This window comes from Barbatula barbatula (assembly GCF_947034865.1).
Source record: "Barbatula barbatula genome assembly, chromosome: 4".
NCBI lineage: Eukaryota > Metazoa > Chordata > Actinopteri > Cypriniformes > Nemacheilidae > Barbatula > Barbatula barbatula.
This window is the reverse complement of record NC_136768.1, coordinates 8,417,512-8,440,284: the sequence shown is the minus strand read 5'-3', so window position 1 is coordinate 8,440,284 and position 22,773 is coordinate 8,417,512. Positions and strand designations below refer to the sequence as shown.

Here is a 22,773-nt window from a genome sequence, read left to right as displayed (position 1 = left end):
CCTCTATTGTGTCTCTTTAGGCAGAGTTGAGGCCATTGAGACGGGGTTGACCTTAGGCTATGCAACGTTCAAAGATTTTAACACGGATTCACAAGTGAATGTATAGTTCATGAATATAGAGTTAATACAGATCCTGTGGATATTTACATTTACATTACATTTACATTTATTCATTTGGCAGACGCTTTTATCCAAAGCGACTTACAAGTAGTTTTATACAGTGGCACATTACTGCAGAGCAATCAGGGGTAAGGTGCCTTGCTCAAGGGCACTTCAGAAATATCACATTACAATGGTGAATAAAACAATGAAATGAAGAGACACATTTATATTAAACTTTAAACACACTTGTTCAACTTTAAACACACTAGTTGAACAGCTGCCTTTTATGTGAAGGTGATGTTAAATTCGACAACACACCCGGATCCGCTATGTTAGTGAAGCAATCAATGAACGATATGCTCCCAGTTGTAACATCCAACCGGTGTAATAAGAAAAGTGACATCTAGTGGATAGTTGTAGCAATAATAATTGTGTTTTGTCCCTTAATTGGGTAGACACATGGCGCTTGATGCATTAAACATGTGCACATTGATCTAGCATGATCTGCCTGTATGTCAGCAACCACAGCTTATTTGAACCACTACACAATACACACTGTTTCTCAGTTCGTAGTGTAATACCATGTTTAATAAACTCTTAAATGAGAACAGAAAGACTAATGCTGACAGGTTTACCTTTTAAAGCACAGATAGCCAAACTTCAATTGAACAAGCATCTTATCCACTTTTTATACATACTTTCTGAAGTCAGTGTTACTGGTTTATCTGCATTAATTGTATCTAAGGCCTTTTGAGCTAGTTATATATATATATATATATATATATATATATATATATATATATATAGCGTATTGTGTGTGTGTGTGTGTGTGTGTGTGTGTGTGTGTATATATATATATATATATATATATATATATATATATATATATATTAGTATGTTTAAATATAATTACATTTGTCTACTTTTGAACATCCTCTATACATATGAAGAGATGACACACAGTTATTATAGTGTTGCTATCAACATAAACCGTAAACTGTGAACTTTCATGTGCTTTTGTCTCTGAGAATATCTCCATTTATCTCCACTCACACAAATGAATGTTCACCACAATCTGGAGATGTTTCGGGTCACATGTTTGCTTACAGAAACGTGTCCATAACATCATATCTGGTTGTACATGTCACATGTTGAAAGCCACAACCATTCCTTAGCAAGACCGCCTAAAAGGAAAATTGCACATTGAAGACAATTTCTGTGTTTTAGCTTGTTAAAACAGACAGTTAGAGTTCATTGCTCCCTGGAGACAGAGGTACTTATCTATATCACAGGCAGCCTTTGTGCTCCCATCCGGATGCTGGGGGTGGGTGAACATAGAGGGCTGTGGAGTCAGGAGGGGAAACCCTGCCCACCTTACGCTAGCCAGTCCGTGTGCAAAACAATATGGAGCCAGAGTATAATGGATGCTCATGAACTTCATGATACACGGTTGGATACTGTGACTTACTTATACGTTTTTGTTTATGCAGCTGTAATGTGTGAATGTCATACAGATGGCATAAGTGCGTTTTGCCCATCAGAGATTTAGTTTCTCATTAAATTAGGAGCTAAATGGGATCACTTTCAATTTTCAGTTGTTGTTCGTACATTCACAACAGTAAACAGTTGCAGAATAATTTTTTTCTGTAACTGCAGGCAATGTGTGAGCCTGTTTGCTAAGCTAAGCTTACTGACTAAACAATTTTCATGTGTGCTGGAGGGTTATGAGTTGATCTAATATTCAATTTTTAACGTGAATTTTTTAAAGGACGACTCCACAAGTGGCTTTTTTGCTGCAACATTAAAAAGTGGACTTGTGTCTTGCTTCTGGCCAGATTCTAATAATGCGATTTTGTTTTACTTTAATAGAAAACCTCATATGGGGAAGAAGAGATTTCATAGTCATGTAATAATAAATGTACTTTATCAAAAACAATATTTTTGTCCATAGTTAGAACGTGAGGTCATAATATCAAGTAATGTAATTTTAAATATTGATCTACATTGACATTCCTTAAAATAATCTTACAAACACATTTATGCCGTCAACCTCCAAATGTACAAAGGAACTCTATAGTCCAACATATTCATATAGTCAACTTCAAATATTGTCTTTACCCTTATAGTAAACTGTAACCAAAAACCCTTCAAATGCTTAGAAATACATTAATTTAATTAAAAACACAAATATATCATTGTTTGATAATGAACACCTGCGAGAACGACCCATGCCCTCCAGAAGCACCCACTCATTAGACTAACACACGCTGTCCTCAAAAATGTAGCCTTATGTGATTGCTCTCATGAGAGATACAGATCTAGAGCAAAAGTGAAATGGTAAAAATAGTTGTGCGTTAATGTGAGTATAAGACTGGCATTGAGACTTACTGGCTCCATCCATTCGGACAAAGCTGGGATTTTCATCAGGAAATGATTTCCTTGGGATGGGACAGTTCTGATTGTTTCTAAATTTGGAGAATTCCTTAGGATCAGAGAAGCAATCCCAGAATGCCCTCTCTCCCCGAAACATGTTGAGAATAGATTATTATTGTAATTTAGACTGGGGTCAGAGATAAGCGAGTCTATTGGCAACAAAGAAAAGTCAACTCGAACGCATTGCGTATTGTTTGGGTGTAATGCAACATGTTGGTAGATCCTTCAAAGACATTTCTGAAAGTCTGTTAACACTTTCCTGCCAGCGGCAGCGTTTACAAAACTTTGATGGCTCCAGGAACATTTTCTTCTATGTTTAAAATACAAGATGTTAAAAGAAAAAATAGCATATAATATTAGAGAAAATATTGTCAATGGTGGGAAGAGTTAAGGTAGCTGGTAAATAACACAAACGTGAATCAATTTTCGGATTTGGGATTTTTGTTTGAATTCTTTTTATTGATGAAATTTATTGGGAATGATAAATCATGTGCAGGTTGACTACCAAGATGTGGAAACCTGTTTGATGGAAGAACATGTACAAAAAATTAATAAATACTTTTCAATGAATCGCTCAAATGTACATAAAATGAGTGGAATGGTAAAAGACTGATGCTGTGGTTTCCATCACCTCATGCACATGCATACAGTATGTATTCCCTGTGTGTTTGTTTTGCATGTGTGAGATTCTTAATTCCCTGATGTTTGTTGCCTGGTGTACAGTGCTTGCTCTCTGCTCACTAACAATCTGCTCAGTGAGGTGTGACCAGATACTGTGCATCCGAATCCTATACTGGACTAGTGATGCAGCGAGAGAGGGGAGGAGAGAGAGAGAGCAGGGGAGAGAGAGAGAGTGCAGCAGAAAACAATTTCTCTCCCACACGCGCAGGGAGACAGATCGCTCACTCTCTCTCCTGCAGTGGAGTGCTGCTGGTGCCTCTGCATTCTCTATTTCCTCTCCTCCTCTGGAGGAACGGTGAGTTTTTCCTGCTCTCGTTCATCTCACTGTTCAACATGTTTGTTTATGGAGGCTACAGCTTTGCTGCAGGTGATTCAGGGAGGGGGGCTGAATCTCTTCTGTATGCTTGCATATGAGGAATAACAACCTTGAAATGTGCGTGTGGGTATGTGTAGTGCTTGTGACATGTCATGTAAACATCTGTAATTTCTCTTGAACGCTGCACAGCGAAACGGAATAAAATCTCAGACCTCTGCACACGCACGTATGTGCGGTGTGGGTAAAGCTCTCATTTAAGATATATTCTGCTCTTCTGGTAACCATGGCAAAGGCAGTCGACGTAGCCGCCTGCGCTGGGAACGGTGCGTTTGAGATAATCAGGTGATCCGGATGCTTGGAGAGAAAAGCTCATGAAAACATTCGTGTGACAGGTCATATATCGTGCATTTAAAGTGGCATTGACTCCATTAAGGTGCGTTGTCCTGGGTGTGTGTGTTTTGAATTTGGAAAACATGGATGTAGACATGTTTAAAATAACCTGCATTTAAAAACACGAAGGGATTGATGGGAACTGGTTTAGGTAACGATATAGTCATAAACATCAACACGTTGCTGAGACCACATTGAGAATCATTTGATTGATATGCACATCATATGTTGTAGTTTGTGAGACCGTAAACTCTACATGTGACGTTGTAGAGTGAAATTGCAACCAGGAAACATGGATACAGGCAATTCTGGATACAGGCAATTCCATGCAAATGTCAACCTTAAGGTTTTCAACATTCTGATAGGTTGGAAGTCAGTATTTGGTTGTTTGGTGCCAAAGTTTTTGAAGCATATCTTTTTCCATTGTTTCCATAATGGTCCATATTTCTCATAAATGGGCAAATTGATATTAAATAGTAACTATTTTATGTTCTATAAAGAGCAACCCCTTCATTTGTTGGTTATTTTAGCATTTGATTTGCACATTTTAATTCACAGAAAACCTACAAAGTATGTGGTCTCTCAAAAACGTGCATGCTTTTTTTGTCACATCCATAACACATAAATGTTTCCCTCTTTTAAAATAGAAAGAGATGATTCAATATATTAAAATATAAATGCATGTTCTAATTGCCCATACAGTGAAGTACAAGAACATTCAATGATCTTTGGATATATGTGCAGGAAGGAACTAAATTTAAAAGGATCGATCCTGGCATAGGACCGCAATGGGTAATAAAACGCCCTGTTAAATAACAAAACCATTGGGACACAGAAAGCCAATGGTGTGGAAATGATTGTGTACATATAGTTAAGAGTATTCAGTCCGGTGTTTTACAGTCTGAGGGAATGTGAGGGGAAAACACTGTAACGGCTATTCAATGATCCGTCAAACTGATTGATTTTAAGTGATTTAGTGGAGGTTGTGTTAAACTGGGCGCTGGACTCTCCATTGCAGATGTGTAGATGAATGCTATCAACAAATACATTTAAATGATTTCTGTCTATTCCTAAACTAGTAATTTAGAGCCAAATAGAGACCAAATTCTGACAATGGACCACCACGGACATGAAGCACCATACCTTAGCTGCATTAGTCCATGGTTGGGTTAATCTAGGGTTAAGGTTAGACTAATGGCTTTTGCTGTCCCTTTAGACTGGGTTTAAAGAAAGACCCCCATTTAGGGGTCTGTCTTTTTTATGGCTGCAGGTCATAAACACCCCCTCCCCCACGGCGTCTGTAAGACAGAAAGCCGCTGTGAATAAATCAGTCAGTTTCTTCAAGGGGTGATCCAATGATTCCCACAGTAGTCATGCACGTCTGGAGGCCTGTTAAAATAATTGATACCATGACGAGTCAATCCATCACCACTTAAGAAGGTCCTCATTGCTAGAAATGCTTACAAGAGCACATATTGAGAGAAGAACATTTCCACCCCGTCTATGATCTTACGGCCTTCTCTTAGCTCCCTGAAGGTTTTCAGGTTTTCAGCCAGGTTCTTTGACCACTTCTTTAATGGAATTGTTATTTTGAATCAAGAATTCAATTGAACGTTGTTGACGGATGGCGCCTGCAACTCAAAAGGCTCAGCGTGTTCTGAATTTATTTGCCGCAGGGGACAGCGTGGAAAAACAACGCTAAATGTGTATAATAAAATGCATCAAATGACATTAAAGGGATAGATCACAAAATATATTTTGAAGAACGTTAGTAACTGAACAACGGCAGTACATATTGACCCATTTTCTATACAGACACTAAACCAGTGCAAGTCAAATATCTTCTTTTGCGTTCTGCAGAAGAAAGAAAGCCATACACGTCCAAAATGACAAGAGGGTGATTAATTGATGACAGATTTGTCTTTTCTGGGTGATCTATCCTTTTAAATATGAATCTATTGCATAATCATACAAGCATTGTCATTGCATTTGGGATCCTAGGCAAATCCGGTACTATGCTGCGGCGTGAACTACCGATTTTTAAGTAAAAGAGAAGAGGACTAAAAGTGTACTTTGGATGACAATCTGTATTCATACTGTTATGATCTGTAAGGTGATTGTAAGAAAGAAGGGCATTGTGGGTAACAGGCGCTGTAGACAGAAGGACCACTTTCCAAATATAAAAGGGAGGGAAGGATTTTGGGCAAAGAATAAGTGTGTGATGTTAAATCAGAAGTAGCTCTCGAATGCTCTCTTTTTTCCCTGATTTCTGCTTGAGTGGTTACATCCTGCGCAGGAAAGACCTTTCTTTGCCAGACACAGTGGAACTACCTAACAATGTGAGAGAGAGAGAGAGAGAGAGAGAGAGAGAGAAAGAGACAAATGGATTGAGAAAGAAAAGGGGAGGGGTCTTGTTGTAAAGCTCTAAGCTATACAGTCATTAAGGTTTCCTCTTTGGCACAGCCTCTGACACATACACAGTATTTGCGATACTTTGTAATAAGCTCCGATGGGGTCTGACTTACAGAGGCATTAAGCACAGACTGAACTGTTCTTCACATATAAGGTGAGAATGTTTTTCATATATCTGGCCGGCAGTGATGGCGTTTTTAATAGGGAGGATGCAGGAGATGGGACACTTATAGGGCAAAGCAGGTGGTGTGAAGTGTGGTAATGATTAAATGGTCTGCTCAATAATGACAGTAATGACTGTGACTCAACCAGGCAGTTGAGATCTAGCAGCGTCTACTGTGGAGAGATTATACATTTGAAAGCCAGACCTGAGGAGATAGTCAGCTGAAGAGTCATACTTGACAGCAAGTCTCATGACGATGTCATATTCACCTGTAGCTCCACCCACTTCCGCCTTGAGACTGCTTTCCTGTCACTGCTGCTTGGAATCTGATGTACAGTAGTCTGGATTTGAGTTACAGGTGCATTACAATTTATAACGATATACAGCTTTATAATAAAACATAGCACTTGGCATAGTTTTTAATGTTGTGACATTTATTTAGCAAATTTGCTGTTAGCTTAGTGTGTCAGATCGCACCAAATTCAATGGCAACAATAATGACAACAATTTAAAACAAGAGCCCCAGTACCTTTGGCAAATGGTTTGCTAATATATGAATAATCATTTGAAAAGGTCATCGTGTATCCATAGGTCGCAGCTGATGTTTAGCATTTTCTCACCAATACGAAACTGAGATCCATCAATCTTCTTTAAAGCCCATTAGCTCAGAGCTTGTTACTTGGTTTAATCTAGTAAACAAACCGCATTAGGCTGTGAGCAGGAGTTGCGTCTTCTTTCTGAGATGCAGATGGCATTGAGACACAGTTGGGTAAAATATCAAGACGTGAACAAAATCTAAACGGTTATGCCATTGTTTACTGACTAATTTATTTTTTTCCCAGTGGAAGAGTGGAGAGTTTATTTCAGTTTCAAGAATAAATCAATTGTGTGTGGGGGAGAGAAAGAAAGCGAGAAAGAGCGAGAGAGTCATGTGGGGGTGGAGCAGAAAAGTGTGTGAGGCTCAGTACAAGCAGGTCTCCCTCGGAGATAAATTCCAGCAAATTCAACTCCTCTCACTGGGGTTACAGGGCATAAGCTTTATCTTCCAAAATTAGCCCACAGCTCCACAAAGAACCCGGGCCTCTATATGTTCTGCACCGCCCCCATATATGCATACACACCCACAATAAGATCTCCGATTAGTATTCTTAAAGATCTCTGCCTCTATAATTGCTCTGTCAATGGAGAGCTAAGGCCACCACTTTGAAAACAGAAAGAGGAGAGCTCGGTATGTCGCTACTACACTCACAAACTTACAGCATATGACGTTCTCACAAACACACTCAAGGTTTCAAAAACATTACATTGTGGTGTCTAGAGTAGTTGACACGATTCAGTGACTTCTCACATACTATGCAAGAAGATTTTTGCGCTTTTTGTCATTGTTCTTGAGACTAAATGGAGATCTCGGTTTGGTTTGCTGTACCAACAAGATCTCACGTGTGATCTATCTTTTCTATGTTTTTAGGGCTTTTTCTCCAGAACCCTAAGAATCTGGTGGATAGTCCACGTCAAGTCAAACACCATGTGAGCAGAGGTCCTTGTCAACATTAGCGAGGCAGAATGCCGCTTCTGCGTGGGACCCTTGGGGTTGTTACCCTCCTGTGTCTCTCCGGCACTGCAAATGGATTTTTCAGTGGGTTTGGGCCGAAATCGACCCCCCAGGTACAAGCAAAAGAGAAAGGATGGGGCATACCCTACATGGGAAAATGGAAACCAAAACTTCCATTATTTGGTTTGGGAACATGGGGCTTTTATGGTTCTGAAAAAAAAGGTTCTGACACAACAACGGGAAACCCAATACTCCCAGAAGCCACAACACAAAACTATACTCCTCCTCCTTTATCAGATGAGTCTACCAGCCCAAGATATCAGCTAACCACAACCACCACTGAAAGAGTTCAAAGCAACATTGTTCAGTTAGGCACCCCGCTGCCCTTAAAATCAGCACAACTGCCAACAAATGAACTACTCAGGAACATACAGCGACTGGATAGACCTACATCTTTTTCTAACTATGACCTTGACCACTGGCCCCCCAATAATGCCCCGAGCACAGAGAAGACACCACAAACATCGTCTCCGCTGATAACTCAACCCCAAACATCAACTGCTCACACGAGCACATCGAGATATACTACAGAAACTAGGAACGTTTACAGTCAACAACCAATAACTACAGTAACTCCATCAACAACAACAGAACACAAATTACTGACAACACCTTTAATAACACCAGCAAATCCGAAGTCTGAACTATCCACTGAACCTCTGAACACCTACAGCCCTGAACAAAACATACTGGGGACAGAACAATTGACCACAGTGCCAAACTGGACACAATTTAAGCCCACTGACAAACCTCTAGATGGATTTATATTGGCAGAACAAACCACAGGCCCAAGAGGAGAGGAGAAATTCCAAAGCATCGGCCCAGAATTGTCTTCCACCCTTCCAACAGGAGGTAAGTTGGCTCTATCTTATCTGTTCATCTGTTGAGCTACAACCTAAGCATACACTCGAAATAATCAAATATACAAATTGAGCACTCAAGACCAGCCATTGCTATATTATTTTTGATCTTTTTATTGTCTATAAAGGGATAGTTCACACAAAAATATATTTTAAAGAATGTTGGTAACCAACATTGGCCCCCCTTGACTTTCCTTCTAACACAAAAACACTGAGACATTTCTCAAAAAAGAAAAATTCTCTAAGAGTCAAAAACAGTTTTTGAACAACATGAGGGTAAAAAAAACCTTTTTTGGGTGAACTATCACTTTAAGAAGACTTTCCCTTTTAATAAGAAATCGAGCACTTATTGATTACCAATCGAGGGGTATCACTGTCAGGCTGATGAATTGATTATTGATGTCGTTGATGAGTCACTAAAACATGCAAAGTGTTGCCCATAAATAATGAAAAAGGTTGAGTATTGTCCCAAGTAAGAACATGCTGTCATTACAGGGGTACCATCTCGTGCTTATTTATGTCACACGTATGAAATTAAGTGTATAGGTAATGGTTGAAAAAGCATACTGAGTAAAATATGTACTGTGCACAAAATGCGATTTTCTGCAGCACGTAGATGACCTGCTAAATGTGTAAAATATGCAGAGCACACTGAGGAATATTGTATCCCACAATGCAATGCTCGACACAATTAGAGATGACTATATGGAGTTTGCAAGTCCAAATGACCTCTAGACCTGCCTACAGATAATGAAAATATAAATATACCTGTAATTACGTCCAAAATCGATCTGGATACTTCCGTAAATAACGTGCCATGGCCTTTACCTGTGTTCTTCTGTAATGTGGCCAAGCTGTGTTAACCAGTGTTGACATGGCTCTGTTTGGTATCTACAGCCAGGGGTGTAGAAAGGCAGGGGTGTGTGTGTGTAAAGTAAGCATGGGATTTGTACCGAAGAAGCATCTAACTGGGCGGCATTTGATCAGTATGCCAAAGGCAGAGTCGGCCGTTCCTCTGGGACGTTGTTTTTCTGCACCGCCTGTTCATGGATGCTGAGCATGCTGCTCTCAACATTTAGTCTCCTTTTCTTCATTCCCTCTATCATTCTCTCTCTCTGTCTCTCTCTCTCTCTCTCTCTCTCTCTCTCTCTCTCTCTCTCTCAGTAATAGGCCTCTCGTGATGTTTACTGGATTTCTCTTTTTTCCAGCCATAAGTCTCCTTTAGCCCTTCAGTCCTACGTTTTCTTTGAACCCTCTACTGGCTTCCAGAGATGCAGTTTTTTAATGTCCTGTTCTTTTCCTCTCTGTCTGAACTTGTATGCTTTTAGATGAGGGAGTGTGGCTGAGCCAGGAAACAGAAAATATTGAGAGAGTTGTTTAGAAAGAGAACAATTGGTGTTTTCCGGTCAGATGGTAAAGCAACCATGGGCATTTGATATCCAGGCAATGTATTTACTAATATATATGTTGTATAATGTATGTATTTAAAACAATTCCAGTACAGCTTTAATGCACCGAGGCGGAAAAGGTCAGCCAAATGCAAAAATGTAAATTTCCATCAATTGCAAATATCTTGACGGACTTGATGCTGCGGTAAATCAGTTTAACTCAATGTGATAATATAAAATAAAGAAAATTCAACAGTGAGAAATATCAAACAAGGATGTGCCCTCCATCTGGGTGGCTACAGAAACATGGCTCTTTCTATACGGGGAAAATTGCAGTGTCTCTTCGTGTGTGCGCGTGAAACAGCAAATTATTGACTAATGTTTGGGTCACCTTGTGTTCCGGAGGTGCAAGCAGCCAGAAATTGCTTATCCCCCACCTCTAAAAACACGCTGGAGCAGAGAGAAAGGTCAATTACAACACTGGATCTAAGAGGAGGAGGAGGGGAAAACATGGATGAGGAGAACATGGGGATGGAAAAAATGAGTGTTGAAATGGTGACAGACTGGAAGGATAAAGAGGCTGTTTAGCGCAGTGACTGGGAGAAATTAAACCTACTTAAAGAAAACACCAAGAATTTTGACACGCTGCTAGTGGAACAAAAGTTAAACCATTTTTTGTGGAACACAATAGGAGAATTTTAGGAATCACATTTGCCAATGTCACTTTGTTTATTGTGTTTCTTAAAAGAGTAGTTCACCTTTAAAATAAAAATTCTTTCATCATTTACTCCCCCTCTTGTCATTTCAAACCTGTATGACGTCTCACAAAAGAAGATATTTTGAAGAATCTTGTTAGCAGCCCCACATCCACTTGCATTGTTTACAATATAAGTGAATGGGGGCCTCTGCTGTTCTGCATTTTTCAAAATATATTTTTTGGGGTTCGGCAGTAGAAAGAAAGTTAGACAGATCGGAAATGGGCGTGTAAAGGATGAATTTCCATTTTGAAGGTGAACTACTCCTTTAAAACACAAACAATGTTTCATAGTTAGCAGAGAGAATGATTAGTTAACAACTGATAACATCATTACAACTTGAGTTTCACTCATGCACGTGTAAAACTATAAAAAAAGACAGTAGCACATCATTCAGGGACTAGTATTCTCATGGTGTTTTTATACTTTATACACATGGTCACTATATGCTGCAGACGTTTTTGTGATATTTTCCATGGAAAGAATGACATCAACGGGTTGAAGTAATATTAGAGTAAGTAAATAATGACCGAATTTCCTTTTTGGCTGAATTAAGCGCAGCCGGCTCTTATGTGCACATACACACATGCTAAACCACTATCAAATCATTTCATAAATTAGTTACACATATTTGAAAGTGCAGATAATTGGTCGGTACCATGTGGCTGCTGTCTGGCCTGAATGAATTTGACATGCTGAAAATGTTTGTGACGCACTTCTAGTTTGATCATAAAATTCAACATTTCATTATATCATTGTGCACACTCCTTGTGACATGCTGTTTATGTCAGGGGGAGATCAGGAACCCTATTTATCAAGCGTCTCAAAGTGACATTTTAGTCTGAAGTGCTGAGAATTCATGAAATGTACTTCAACTTCTTGTACTTCCAAAGTTAAGTTATGAAATTTCTTAAAGCTAAGAATCACTCTACCAATTATTAAAGCCCGCCCGAGGGGTCTCTCAAGTGCTAAGGAGTTGCCACTAGGGGCTTGTAACGGTGCTGAGGAGACAGAGACCTGTGGTGGACAGAGCAATTGGTCGACGGAACCGTAGATTCCACGTTATACACACATAAATTCGGTACTCCCCTGCATATTATTACGGGTGGGACAGGAGGTTGAGTGTCAATAAAACAACATCCACACATAATTTTTATAATCTAGTTTATACATTTATACATGCCCTATGTATCATCAGTACTGTTGCACGTTGTAGTTAAGCTGTATTGCAATGGATTGTCATCTTGTTATGCTGTATTGCAATTATTTTTGCGCATTCTCACTATGCTGTATTGTTATTGATGCGATTTAAAATGCAAGAAAAGATTCATGCCAAACATATCATTGTATTTAAAGCAAAACTACTAGACTAAAACAAATAAAAACAAAATTCTGCACCGATTAAGAAATGGTGGAAACTTGTTTATCTTTCATTTCCGATGTCTTTATCATAATATGTTCTCTTGAAAAGTCTTTATTGTCATATATGTGTTGAATATAAACTCACCATTCAACGTGACCGTATCGAAGAATATTCTTAAATAAGGAAATCTATTCAGTGATTGGTCCGTGGCAGTGTCGTCACCCAAAATCCCGGTTGCGGCACAGCAAAGTGTCATAAATCATCCCTAAAATGGAAATTTAGGATTTAGTCCTACACTTCACTTAAATAACGACTGAGCTGCTTTATTACTAACTTTTAAGCGCGGTTTTGAGCCCAAGAATTGGTTTACTCTTAAGTCAATTCTTAGAAGTGTTCTTGTGAGTAATTCTCCAAAGCTTGATCAATACGGGCCCAGATCATAACCAAAATGGTTGGCAAGGTCACGGCTTCCTCGGTAGTTTGTAATTGTCAGGAAAAACTAGTTTAAAGCACTGTTTTGAGTAAACTGAGGACACGGTACACCTTTATCATTTAATATAAGGTTAATATTAATATTCTGCTTATATAGGAGAGTCTGGACTAAACTCATTACTGGCTTTCTTTCTAAATTTAGATCCTCTTTTAATAAAATTGAGACTTGATTTTTTATCCAGAATCTATTGGATTACCTTTTTAATCTCTTTTACAACCCTCCCCCACACACATTCATTTATCTGTAATGTGAGGACGTTTATTATTTTAATTCCGAGTTAATGATATTTTCTATCCCCACACCTTACCTCACACAAACCTCTTTGCAATATTGAATATGTATATCAAGCCTTTTTTCTCATGGGGCCCATTGGCTTCTCACGTAGGCAATTTTACATTTTACTATCCACGTGGGGACATTCGGTCCCGACAACCTGTGCCCCAAACGGCCATACACTCAGCTCCTGTGAGAAACATTCAGTGATGGATCTTGCGCTGTGCAGGGGTCCAAATGACAAATTCTGATCTAATTCCCTCTTTATTAATAGAGAGAGGAATGAAATGTGGGTGTGAGCACGAGAGAGAGAGAGGATGGGGTATAGCGCAGTAAAAGGTCGACGGAGGCGAACGAGAAAGAAAGATGGAGAAATCTCAATGTAAGAGAACATCCCTCACCATCTTATAAGGGCTAGTGGTTTAGGTGGCTCTGATGGAAAGTGACGGAGGACATCTAACTACCCATTTGAAGCCGGCTTGTGAAAGATAATCTGAACTCCATTTATACATCAACCAGAATCTCTAAATCAGCCATGTGTAGACATAGAAGTAAATCAGTATGATGTTAATCTTATGGAAATACAGCATTGAATCCGATATATTCATACAACACCTACTATATCCCTGCCAGTTTATCCAGCTTGTGTGGGGTCATGGTAGCTGGCTGATGTTGAAGCTGGCTATAATATTATGTCACTGACAATTCAGATCTAATATATCCACCTATTTCATTTCCATTAATGAACCAAATATCTAGTGTCATATCACAAACGGGATTTGAAATTTGTCTGTTTAGTTATTCAAAAATGAAAATTGAAATATGGAAGCAAGTGGTGGCTTAATGGCAAGCTTGCGCGAAACCCCGCCAGGAGGGGATGAGCAGAGCTGTCACACAAGCACACGTGCTCTTCTTGTAGTCCCCTTGCTTGGTTCAGTGCAGAGCGTATTATTCATGGTAATGAGAGATAACGTAGAGACTTTCAGCATTAGAAAGAAGATCTGCGATGATCAAACATCTGCAGAATATACATTTACAGTAGACTCTGAGGTGCACAAAAATCTCCATACTTATTTAAATACATTGATGCTGTATATTATCCAGACAAGTATGCTTCAATACACCTAATAAAGAAAATACTACACATGGAGGCATTCTTGTGAGACTTGGAAAGAGTTATTTCAATGAGATCTTTGGGAATCATTGACCGCTGATGTTAAACACTCTGCCCTCATTGTGTCTTAAGTCTCTGTAAGGTGTGTGTAAGTACTACACAGCCACAGGCAACCTAGTGTACTTTATGTTTGAAGCTTTTCTAAACTAATCCCAAGCAGATTGTGTTTCTGGTGCATAGAATTTCTGAAACCATTGTAATTCGCTTGGGTTCAATACATTGCAGGGGTCCGCTTGACATAACTGGGTTAGGAAATATTCCTGCGTCTTCCTTTTTTCAGTTATAAAAACTCTCCACACTTCGTTTCGAGGTATGCTTGGTCCCAGTTCGCCGATGTATATTATGCCTTTGAAGTATGTACTGTTTTTGCTATGGAAAAGTGTATACATTTTAGTGGGTATCAAAACTATGCATGCACTGTTTAGTTATACTATTTAGATTAGTATGCGAATTGGGACGCAGCAATACATACCCTTCTGCTCTGTTTTCCCATCAGGCCTTGCACTGGAGGAAGGAGATTCGGGAGTACAGAGGGGTGCTGATCTGGCAACCCAGGAGCCACACGAGCAGACAACATCATCTAGCACAACAACCCGCAGGAACACAGGTAATTAAAAGTGTCTGTACATATTTGTTTGCCATCACGACACAACAGGTTATGAACCAGTTTTCTTATCAATATAATGCAAAGATGACTGATCTGGGTATTTACTTGTAAAGGTTGAACAACAACAACACCATTGTTGCTAACACTAAACTAACCCAGCGTTTGATTTTATTAGCATAATTACATTTATTCTATTAAATACCCCGTACAACATTTTCTGAAGTAGTGAAAATACGAATTTTGATTTGACAACAAAAGAAATAAAAGCAATTATAGTTTAAACTAAGTGAAGAGTTTATTTTGTGATCCATCTAACAAAATCTAGTGTCGGGGGGCCGAGTATCAATATGGGACCTTTAGACACTTTCAAAGATGCTCAAGATGACAACACAACATACATATTCATAGTTGATGCCAATCTCTATTGGTTAGAAATTGAAAGGTGATGAAAGGTTGAGATCAACCTAACTAGAAGAGATGGCCCCGCCATTAATTCACTTCATTGGTCGAGCTAAAGTTGCTGTTTCGGATTGGTCAGCATGATTTGATAGCACCTGAGCAGTGTCCTGGGAACCAACCTACAAATGGCTCACTTTGTTATTTTATCAGCTCTACATTAAATATAGATAGGTGAACGTATTCTACCATACTTGTCTGTGTGCGTCCCATTTAGTGTTTGTGTGCGTGTGATGTGGTCGACTGCATCCAGACCACCTATCTGCAACCTGTCTGTAATTGCTTCCAAAGAGAGGAGGAACTAGCACTTTTCTCGCAGCAATGGCTCCTCCTACAAAACAAGCCGATGGCTAACCTGCCCAAGAGACTAGAGTTACACAACACGCGTCACTAGAGTAGATTTATCAACATATGGGAGTTGTTAAATATACCACCTTTCTTGTTGATCACGAGGTCCCAGATACTTTTCAGAAGCACCTAACCCACATTCTCCCCGTCACGTTTAGTGGACTAACCTAAATTCTGTTAATAGATGGACAAAATGTGCCACGGCGATCTAAGAACCAGGTTGCGAGAGTATGTGTGTGTTTGTGGGTCTCATGGAGTAAACAGCACGCAGAACTCTGACCCGCAAAACTGTGGCTGGCGTATCTCAAATTAAAGATGCAGAAGGATTTAGAATCTGAATGTACTGGGAAGAAGGTGGATCAGATGGTCTTCTTGTCTTCTCGCTGCCCTCTTGTCTAAAATCTGCCTACACGGGCTTCATCAATATGTACAAGCTCGTTCTAGCCTGCTGCCCATTCATTTATTATTAGTGAGGGCTGATATGAAAGTGAGAATGTGGGGATGAAATCTAAAGGATATGATAGTAGATCACTGTGGTCCTGTTTAGCAGAGGATGCTGTCGTAGTTTAGGAAATCGAATGTTCTCATCCTCATCCTCATCATAATTTATCTAGTGTAGTATTTCATAGACACAAAGACATTTGATCAGACATGCGGTGAAAACTTGATCAGCGACTAAAATTCAAGCTATGAAGTTGATTGGGCAACATGACTTTACAGACTTTGTATGCAAACATGTCAGTGCTAACCATAAATTAAGTCATTTCACAATACTGTAAGTGTAGACTCGCCCAGGTTGGCACCATCAACAATAGACCCAGCCTAACATTAGAAAGGGATTTCCATTAACCCCATGTGGATCAGTGGAGACGTTTGCCTTTGGTCTGCTTCCTGTCCCCTCCCGCTGAACTTTCGGTCAAAACAACTGCAATGCAGTACCAAAACCCCGTATGGAAAGTGAGAGCCTGTGTGATATTATAAAACATGTCCACAACTCCTATGTTAAATACCTCTAGTCCCTAGAGCCACTTGTGTATGTTTTGTTGTGAAAGCCTGCGCATATCATTTCCACGGAGTGGTGAGTGTCATCCAGTGTGGCAGTGTTGTGACCGGGATTGGGGTCATTGAGATTTGATTGATTCTTGGACTGAAACTTTGGCTAATGTACAGATATCGGTCAGATTACCAATACCCCTCTGGCTGGAGGGCACAAGCGTACAAAAAGAAACGAAGAGGGAGGATGTGTGAAGCAACTGCCAAAACAAACCCTCTTATCAGTGCCCGGCCTTCACGCCACCCACTTCCTACGTCTGCCCACAACACAATTTTCCATAAAGTAGAGTGACGCAGCTGACGCTACACACCCACTGGATAATCAAACACAGTGATTGGTTTTATCAAGATGTACACAGATTTTTTCAAATTGTCATATGAAAGTGTATATAGAACATTATTGACAGAATGAAAAAGAAATGTCTTCATTGTTTTTGTCAAGTCTTTAAATGATCTTTACATTTATGTGCAATCAGAAAACATACAGTATCTTGGATTGGAAGCAAGTTTTTTTCAAGTTTTCTTTTTTAAGTGCAAACCTTAAATCTTGGTGTGTGCGTGTACATGTCCGCGTGTGTGCATGTGTGTACAGGCATTTCCCACTCAAATGGTTTGAAAATCTACTATTTTATAGATGTTTATGTACATGTAGTAAATATAATTTATGATACAACAATGATAGTTCACCCAAAATTAAAATAATTTACTCGCCTTCCAAACGGACTTTCTGTAAACACACATGAAGAATGTTGATGCTACTGTATTTTCTATACAACGAAGGCAAATGACTGGACTGCCAGTCAGCAACCTTCTTCCGAACATGTCTTTTGGTTTAAAAAAGTCATATGGTTTTAAAATGACAGTCTGGAACATCTATGTTTGTTAAACGTCCCTTTAACGTCATCTAATTTGTCAAAATGAAGCAATTTATTCGTTTATTTAATATAATTTTATATTATAGACTAATTATAAATAAATCTATTTTAAAAAAACACATTTAATATAAATAATGAATGCATTTTATATCAATAATAAATTGTAATTATTTTAAAAATAAACATGTAATAAATATAGATTTTGTGTTGTATTTTGTTTCCACATTTCAACACCGTTATACAGCATAATTGAATTATTCCCCTTTCCTTTATTCTTCCAAAACGAAAACGCTTTTCAGACGGTTTCATTGTAAACAAATCAGGCCGGTGTACACAGACAAGCCAAGTTTGAAGGAGTACAGTGTTTTTGAGGTGAACAGAAATACTTTACTGTAACCTATATTTAACGTGACATAAAGTGAGTAAACAGCTATCGTGATGTCAGCCTACAGGTCTAATGTGTGCTGCAGTGGTTTGTGTTGTGGTCAACTTGATTAAAGAGAAATGTGTAATGAGCAGTGTGCATGCCACCATTAATCCAATGCCGCCTATGCCTATTCACTGCCACCAATAGAAAAAACACTTTTTTTCACATTCTACACCAATGCCCACCATTGAGTGGCACCACGAGTATATTTAGCCAAAGTGGTGGTCATCGGCCAAGCCTGGCGTTAAAAAACAGACCCACCTTTGGGAGTGACCCATGTCTACACAGTCTTGCTGGTTTGAAGGAGGAAGGTCGTAAATACAGATTTTTTTCCGAGCATCAGTCATTGCAAACATATTAAAGACTGTCAGCTGGCATCACTTTTTAACAAAGAGTGAATTGCATTTTGTGGCTTTAAACCATGCTGGTGGAGTAGCAATGTTTTCTTGTGGCAGTTCCCCTTTAAAGCTTCATGGTTTCCATCTCGGGGGTACAATAAGCACACTGGCTCTTTTAGGATAGCTGATAGTAGCAGTTCAGATGAGTAATGGTTCTGATCTGCTATTTAAAGGGTGTAATTAAATGTGTCAGTCTCTGAAGAGCTGACGCACATCTCTGCGCTCTTTTGTACGGCTCAGATATGGCAGTTGTAGCTAATGTTCTGCATCTTCGATGGATTTGCACATCAGTTGCAAGTTTAGGGAAATATTGGTAGATCATTTTTTTCTACACATGAAATGTCTCTGTGCCACAGACACACTTGCGTGGGTTTCCATAATGTGTGCGCTGTGCGATGATGTCATCTAAAGACTATACACTATTCCAAAATAAAATCTGTAGGGAACGTTTCTCAGACCTGGAAAATGACACAGGATGGCTGTCATATGGAACTTCCACATGCCGTTCCAACCCACCGCCATAGAGCTCTGATGAATGTAACACTCTTCAAGCATCAGAGCCAAGCCGCAGAATGCAAAATCTAAAACAGTAACCTCCTCCGACGACATTCTGCGAAACAGCCGATATGATCACAATTACGTTTATATGGAAACAACAGATGTCATGTCTCCGCCTTTCGTGGCAGCTCACCCTTCTGATCCCTGCTGCTTATAACATCTTTTCTTCCATTCATTTCCAATTGTTCTATTTTTCATAGATTACATTAAACGTGATACAATTGTTTAACAGAATGCATTTCCAGATTTGGGAATAACCAGTCTAAACCGTGCATTATGCTTTCAGCTGTAAAATGAGCCTCGATATGCCCTCCAGCGGTGATGTTTAATACAAAAAACAAACCACAGGTTGTCAAAGATGTTGATGCCAGTAATGTATGCCTTGGATGTGTGCAACTAATTTGATCATTTTGAGAACAATGCTATACACTCATTACTTTCAAGATTTAAAGAAACATATCAGCTAATGTTTAGCATTTTTATTTTATTTTATTTATTTATTTATTTATACAAAGCGTATCATTTCATGCTCATTATTTTGGATTTCCTTTATTTCTTTCATTTAAAGCATCAGCTAATATTTAGTGTTTTTATTTACTTATTTATTTATTTAAGGCATGTCAGCTAATGTTTAGTGTTTTTAATTAATTTACTTCTTTTATTTCACATATTTATTTCGTTTAAAGCATATCAGTATGACTAACATTGCAATCCATCCCTTTTTTCTTTCAGAAATGCCCACTACACCGTCTGAGGACTGGCTGACAGATTTTACAGAAGAATCTGCACTGCCCGACTGCAATGCAGAACGTTCCGGAATATGCAGTTCAAGTGACACATGGCCCACCCCTGTACCGAGCAACGGCAGCAAAAATGACATCACACTCTCACCCTCCACCAACCTCTCTCAGAATCCCATCCTGCTTCCGATGCCACCTATGCTTGTGGCACTGCATTCTGACTGGAACAGTGCCCTGCAAACGTGGGGTTCGGCGTGGGAAGCACATATTTATGGACTGGGAACAGTATTCTGTTTAGTCGCCTTGGCCTCCACCCTAAACCTCCTCTGTTTGCCTCTACAATATCCATCAGGGTGTGGCTACTTCGCTTTAGTCAGTCTCTCCCTGGTGGCTGCTGGCTGCACTAGAGCATTCGCCCTGATCTACGACGCCTACGGATACCAGGACCGCATGGCATCTACCGAAGCTTCTCTGCTACTTTATGAAGCACCATTTCCCTGCATGACTGCAGCGTTTGGTCTGGTGTTCCTGCTCCTGTCAATGCGATCCCGCATGCAGCTGTCCTATTCAGCCTTTCAAAGACCCTGCATACTGGCCTGCCTAGTGCTGCTGCACTTTGCAGCTGCTTTTGGCCCTGCTGCACTATTCCATGTCGACCAGCAGGGGACGCTCTACCTATTTTTGTCCTTGATCTCCAGAGGCGCCTTCGTGACTCTGGCGTCTTTCCTATCAGTTGCATATTTTGTGTTTTATTGCTATGTCCGTGCTGACTCCAAGCATATTTATCATCTGAACAACACGTCGCCAACGCCAGCCGAGCGATATAACCGTTGCCCGTTTGCAGAAAGCAGAGATTGGGACCGGGCAGCAGCCGCAGTGCTGCTATCCGCAGTCTTCTCTCTCGCTTGTGCAGGGTTGCAGCTCTACGCCATGCTGCACGCCCTTGGCTTTACGGGAAGTGCTGAAGCCTTTCGGCCATGGCCATGGTGGACTTTTCAGTTCAGCTGTCGCGTGTGTGAAGCTGTGGTCTGCCTCACACTGGTGCTTGTAGTTTCTCAGCCAGTTTACTGTTCAGACCACCTTCCCCAGCCAGGCGGATGCTGGACAGAACTTCTTGCAGCAAAGTCCCCCATAATTCCCGGGAGCTATCAGTGGACTCTATCCCAGCAGGAAAAGCTGGCCATCTGTGATCCAATTGGGCATGGAGAAACAGAGTGCCTACCCTTGTACACACTCATGGATGAACGTCTGGGGAGCTTAAATGGCCTTGATCTTTTATATCATAGTAACCGAGCTCTGGCCTATCGTGACCATGACCTAGACTTGCCCAACAATCAGCCTAACACCGGTGCCCCCTCCGGAGGTTCGTCCTGCACCAGCGACTCCACAGCAGATCTGCGCCCTCCATCACCAATAAATCTGCGCAGAAGCATCGATGAAGCGCTGTTCAGCGAGTCTCTTTTTCCCATGAGTCTCTTCAGTCCCCTGCGGCCCTTCGCCACTAGCGACCGTTCACTGGATGGTAGGGAGACCAACTCCACACTCAGAGACACACTGACGCCTGATCCATGCCTATACAGAACATCTTCCTGTGTGGAGGTCCTACCCCTGGCCCCTCTCTCTTCTCAAGCCCAACAAGGTGGTCCTTCGTTAGGCTTTCCTCCATCCCCATCACCCTCCCTGTCAACCTCCACTTGCTGCTCATCGCCAGAACGCTGGAAAGGCAGCTCCAGTTCCTCGTCCATCTATAGGCAGTCACTGGCTGGTTCCTCTCTGGTTTTGTGCTCTAGTCCAGAGGGAAATCACCATCCTCCACCCTCTACTCTGAGTGGTAGTTCAAGTCGCACTACGACCTCTCGCCATCAAGAGGGCAGTTCACAGAGACCCTACAGAACATTAAACTCACAAGAGAGTCTGGACCAGCAGTCAGAGTTTGACCAGTCTGTCCAAGAAGAGTTTATCAGTGTGTGCAGACAGATTGATTCTCTCAGCGTTTGCAGTGAGACTATTGACCTATAGGGGAGATTACTTTCACACAAAGAATGATGGACGCACGGGCAGACAAGGTCATTTGACAGGCATGGTGCCAAAACAGATTTGCTCTGTATTTAAATGTAGACAGGCATATGTTTTGTAGACTAGAACTGTGCCAAATGTTACGTTTTATAAGAGTGTTGGTTGAATGTCTCAGAGGTAAGTCTCCCAAAGAGATAGATGAAGTCTTTTTTTCTTGGAAAGGATTAAGTGCCACCGACTGCCAGAACCCGCGGCAGGTTTTGTACAAAACTTCTCAATGCTTATGGGTAAACAAATTTGTAATCGTGAAGCATTTTACGTTTTGACATTTCTATAATGCTTACAGTGACGTTTATATAGCCATTTGTACAAAATCCCTTTGTTGTCTATATGATTGATACTGTGAGAGTGAGAACTACTGATAACCATACTGTTAAACCTATACTTTCAATTATATATAATAACAATAGCCTGCCAAAGCAAGTTGAATATCAACTTGTGTTTTTGGGTTTCCCTGTGAGTTCACAAGAATAATGCAATATAAATGTTGAATAGGCAAATCGATTTAATCAGTTTATTCAAAGAGGGAAAATCAAAAGGGAGATGTAGTGCCATCTACTGGTAACGTTAAAAACTGACACCTAGTACTATATGGACTGAGCTATAGACTGCCATAACATTCATCTCAATGTATATTTGATAAACTACTAGTTTATTTATCTGCCAAGTCTTGCACCATGTTTCAGCTACTCAATACACTGTTAACAATCCATATAAAACGCTTAGATAAAAAAGACTTTGTACATTTTGTAGCGTGCATGTTTTGAAAACATGAACTGTGAGAAACTGAAGATTTTAAATAAAATATATACCAAAAAAT

The 22,773-nt window shown here is 40.1% G+C and overlaps 1 protein-coding gene across 1 annotated transcript; it reads left to right on the top strand.

The window, feature by feature from the left end:
* The first annotated feature begins 3,414 nt into the window (after positions 1-3,414).
* Positions 3,415-22,766, top strand: prrt4b (proline rich transmembrane protein 4b). Its single transcript, XM_079454877.1, has 4 exons — positions 3,415-3,511; positions 7,966-8,961; positions 14,912-15,022; positions 19,870-22,766. The coding sequence occupies exons 2-4, from the start codon at positions 8,061-8,063 to the stop codon at positions 21,894-21,896; spliced, it is 3,039 nt and encodes a 1,012-aa protein (XP_079311003.1). The 5' UTR covers positions 3,415-3,511; positions 7,966-8,060; the 3' UTR covers positions 21,897-22,766.
* The last annotated feature ends 7 nt before the right edge of the window (positions 22,767-22,773 follow it).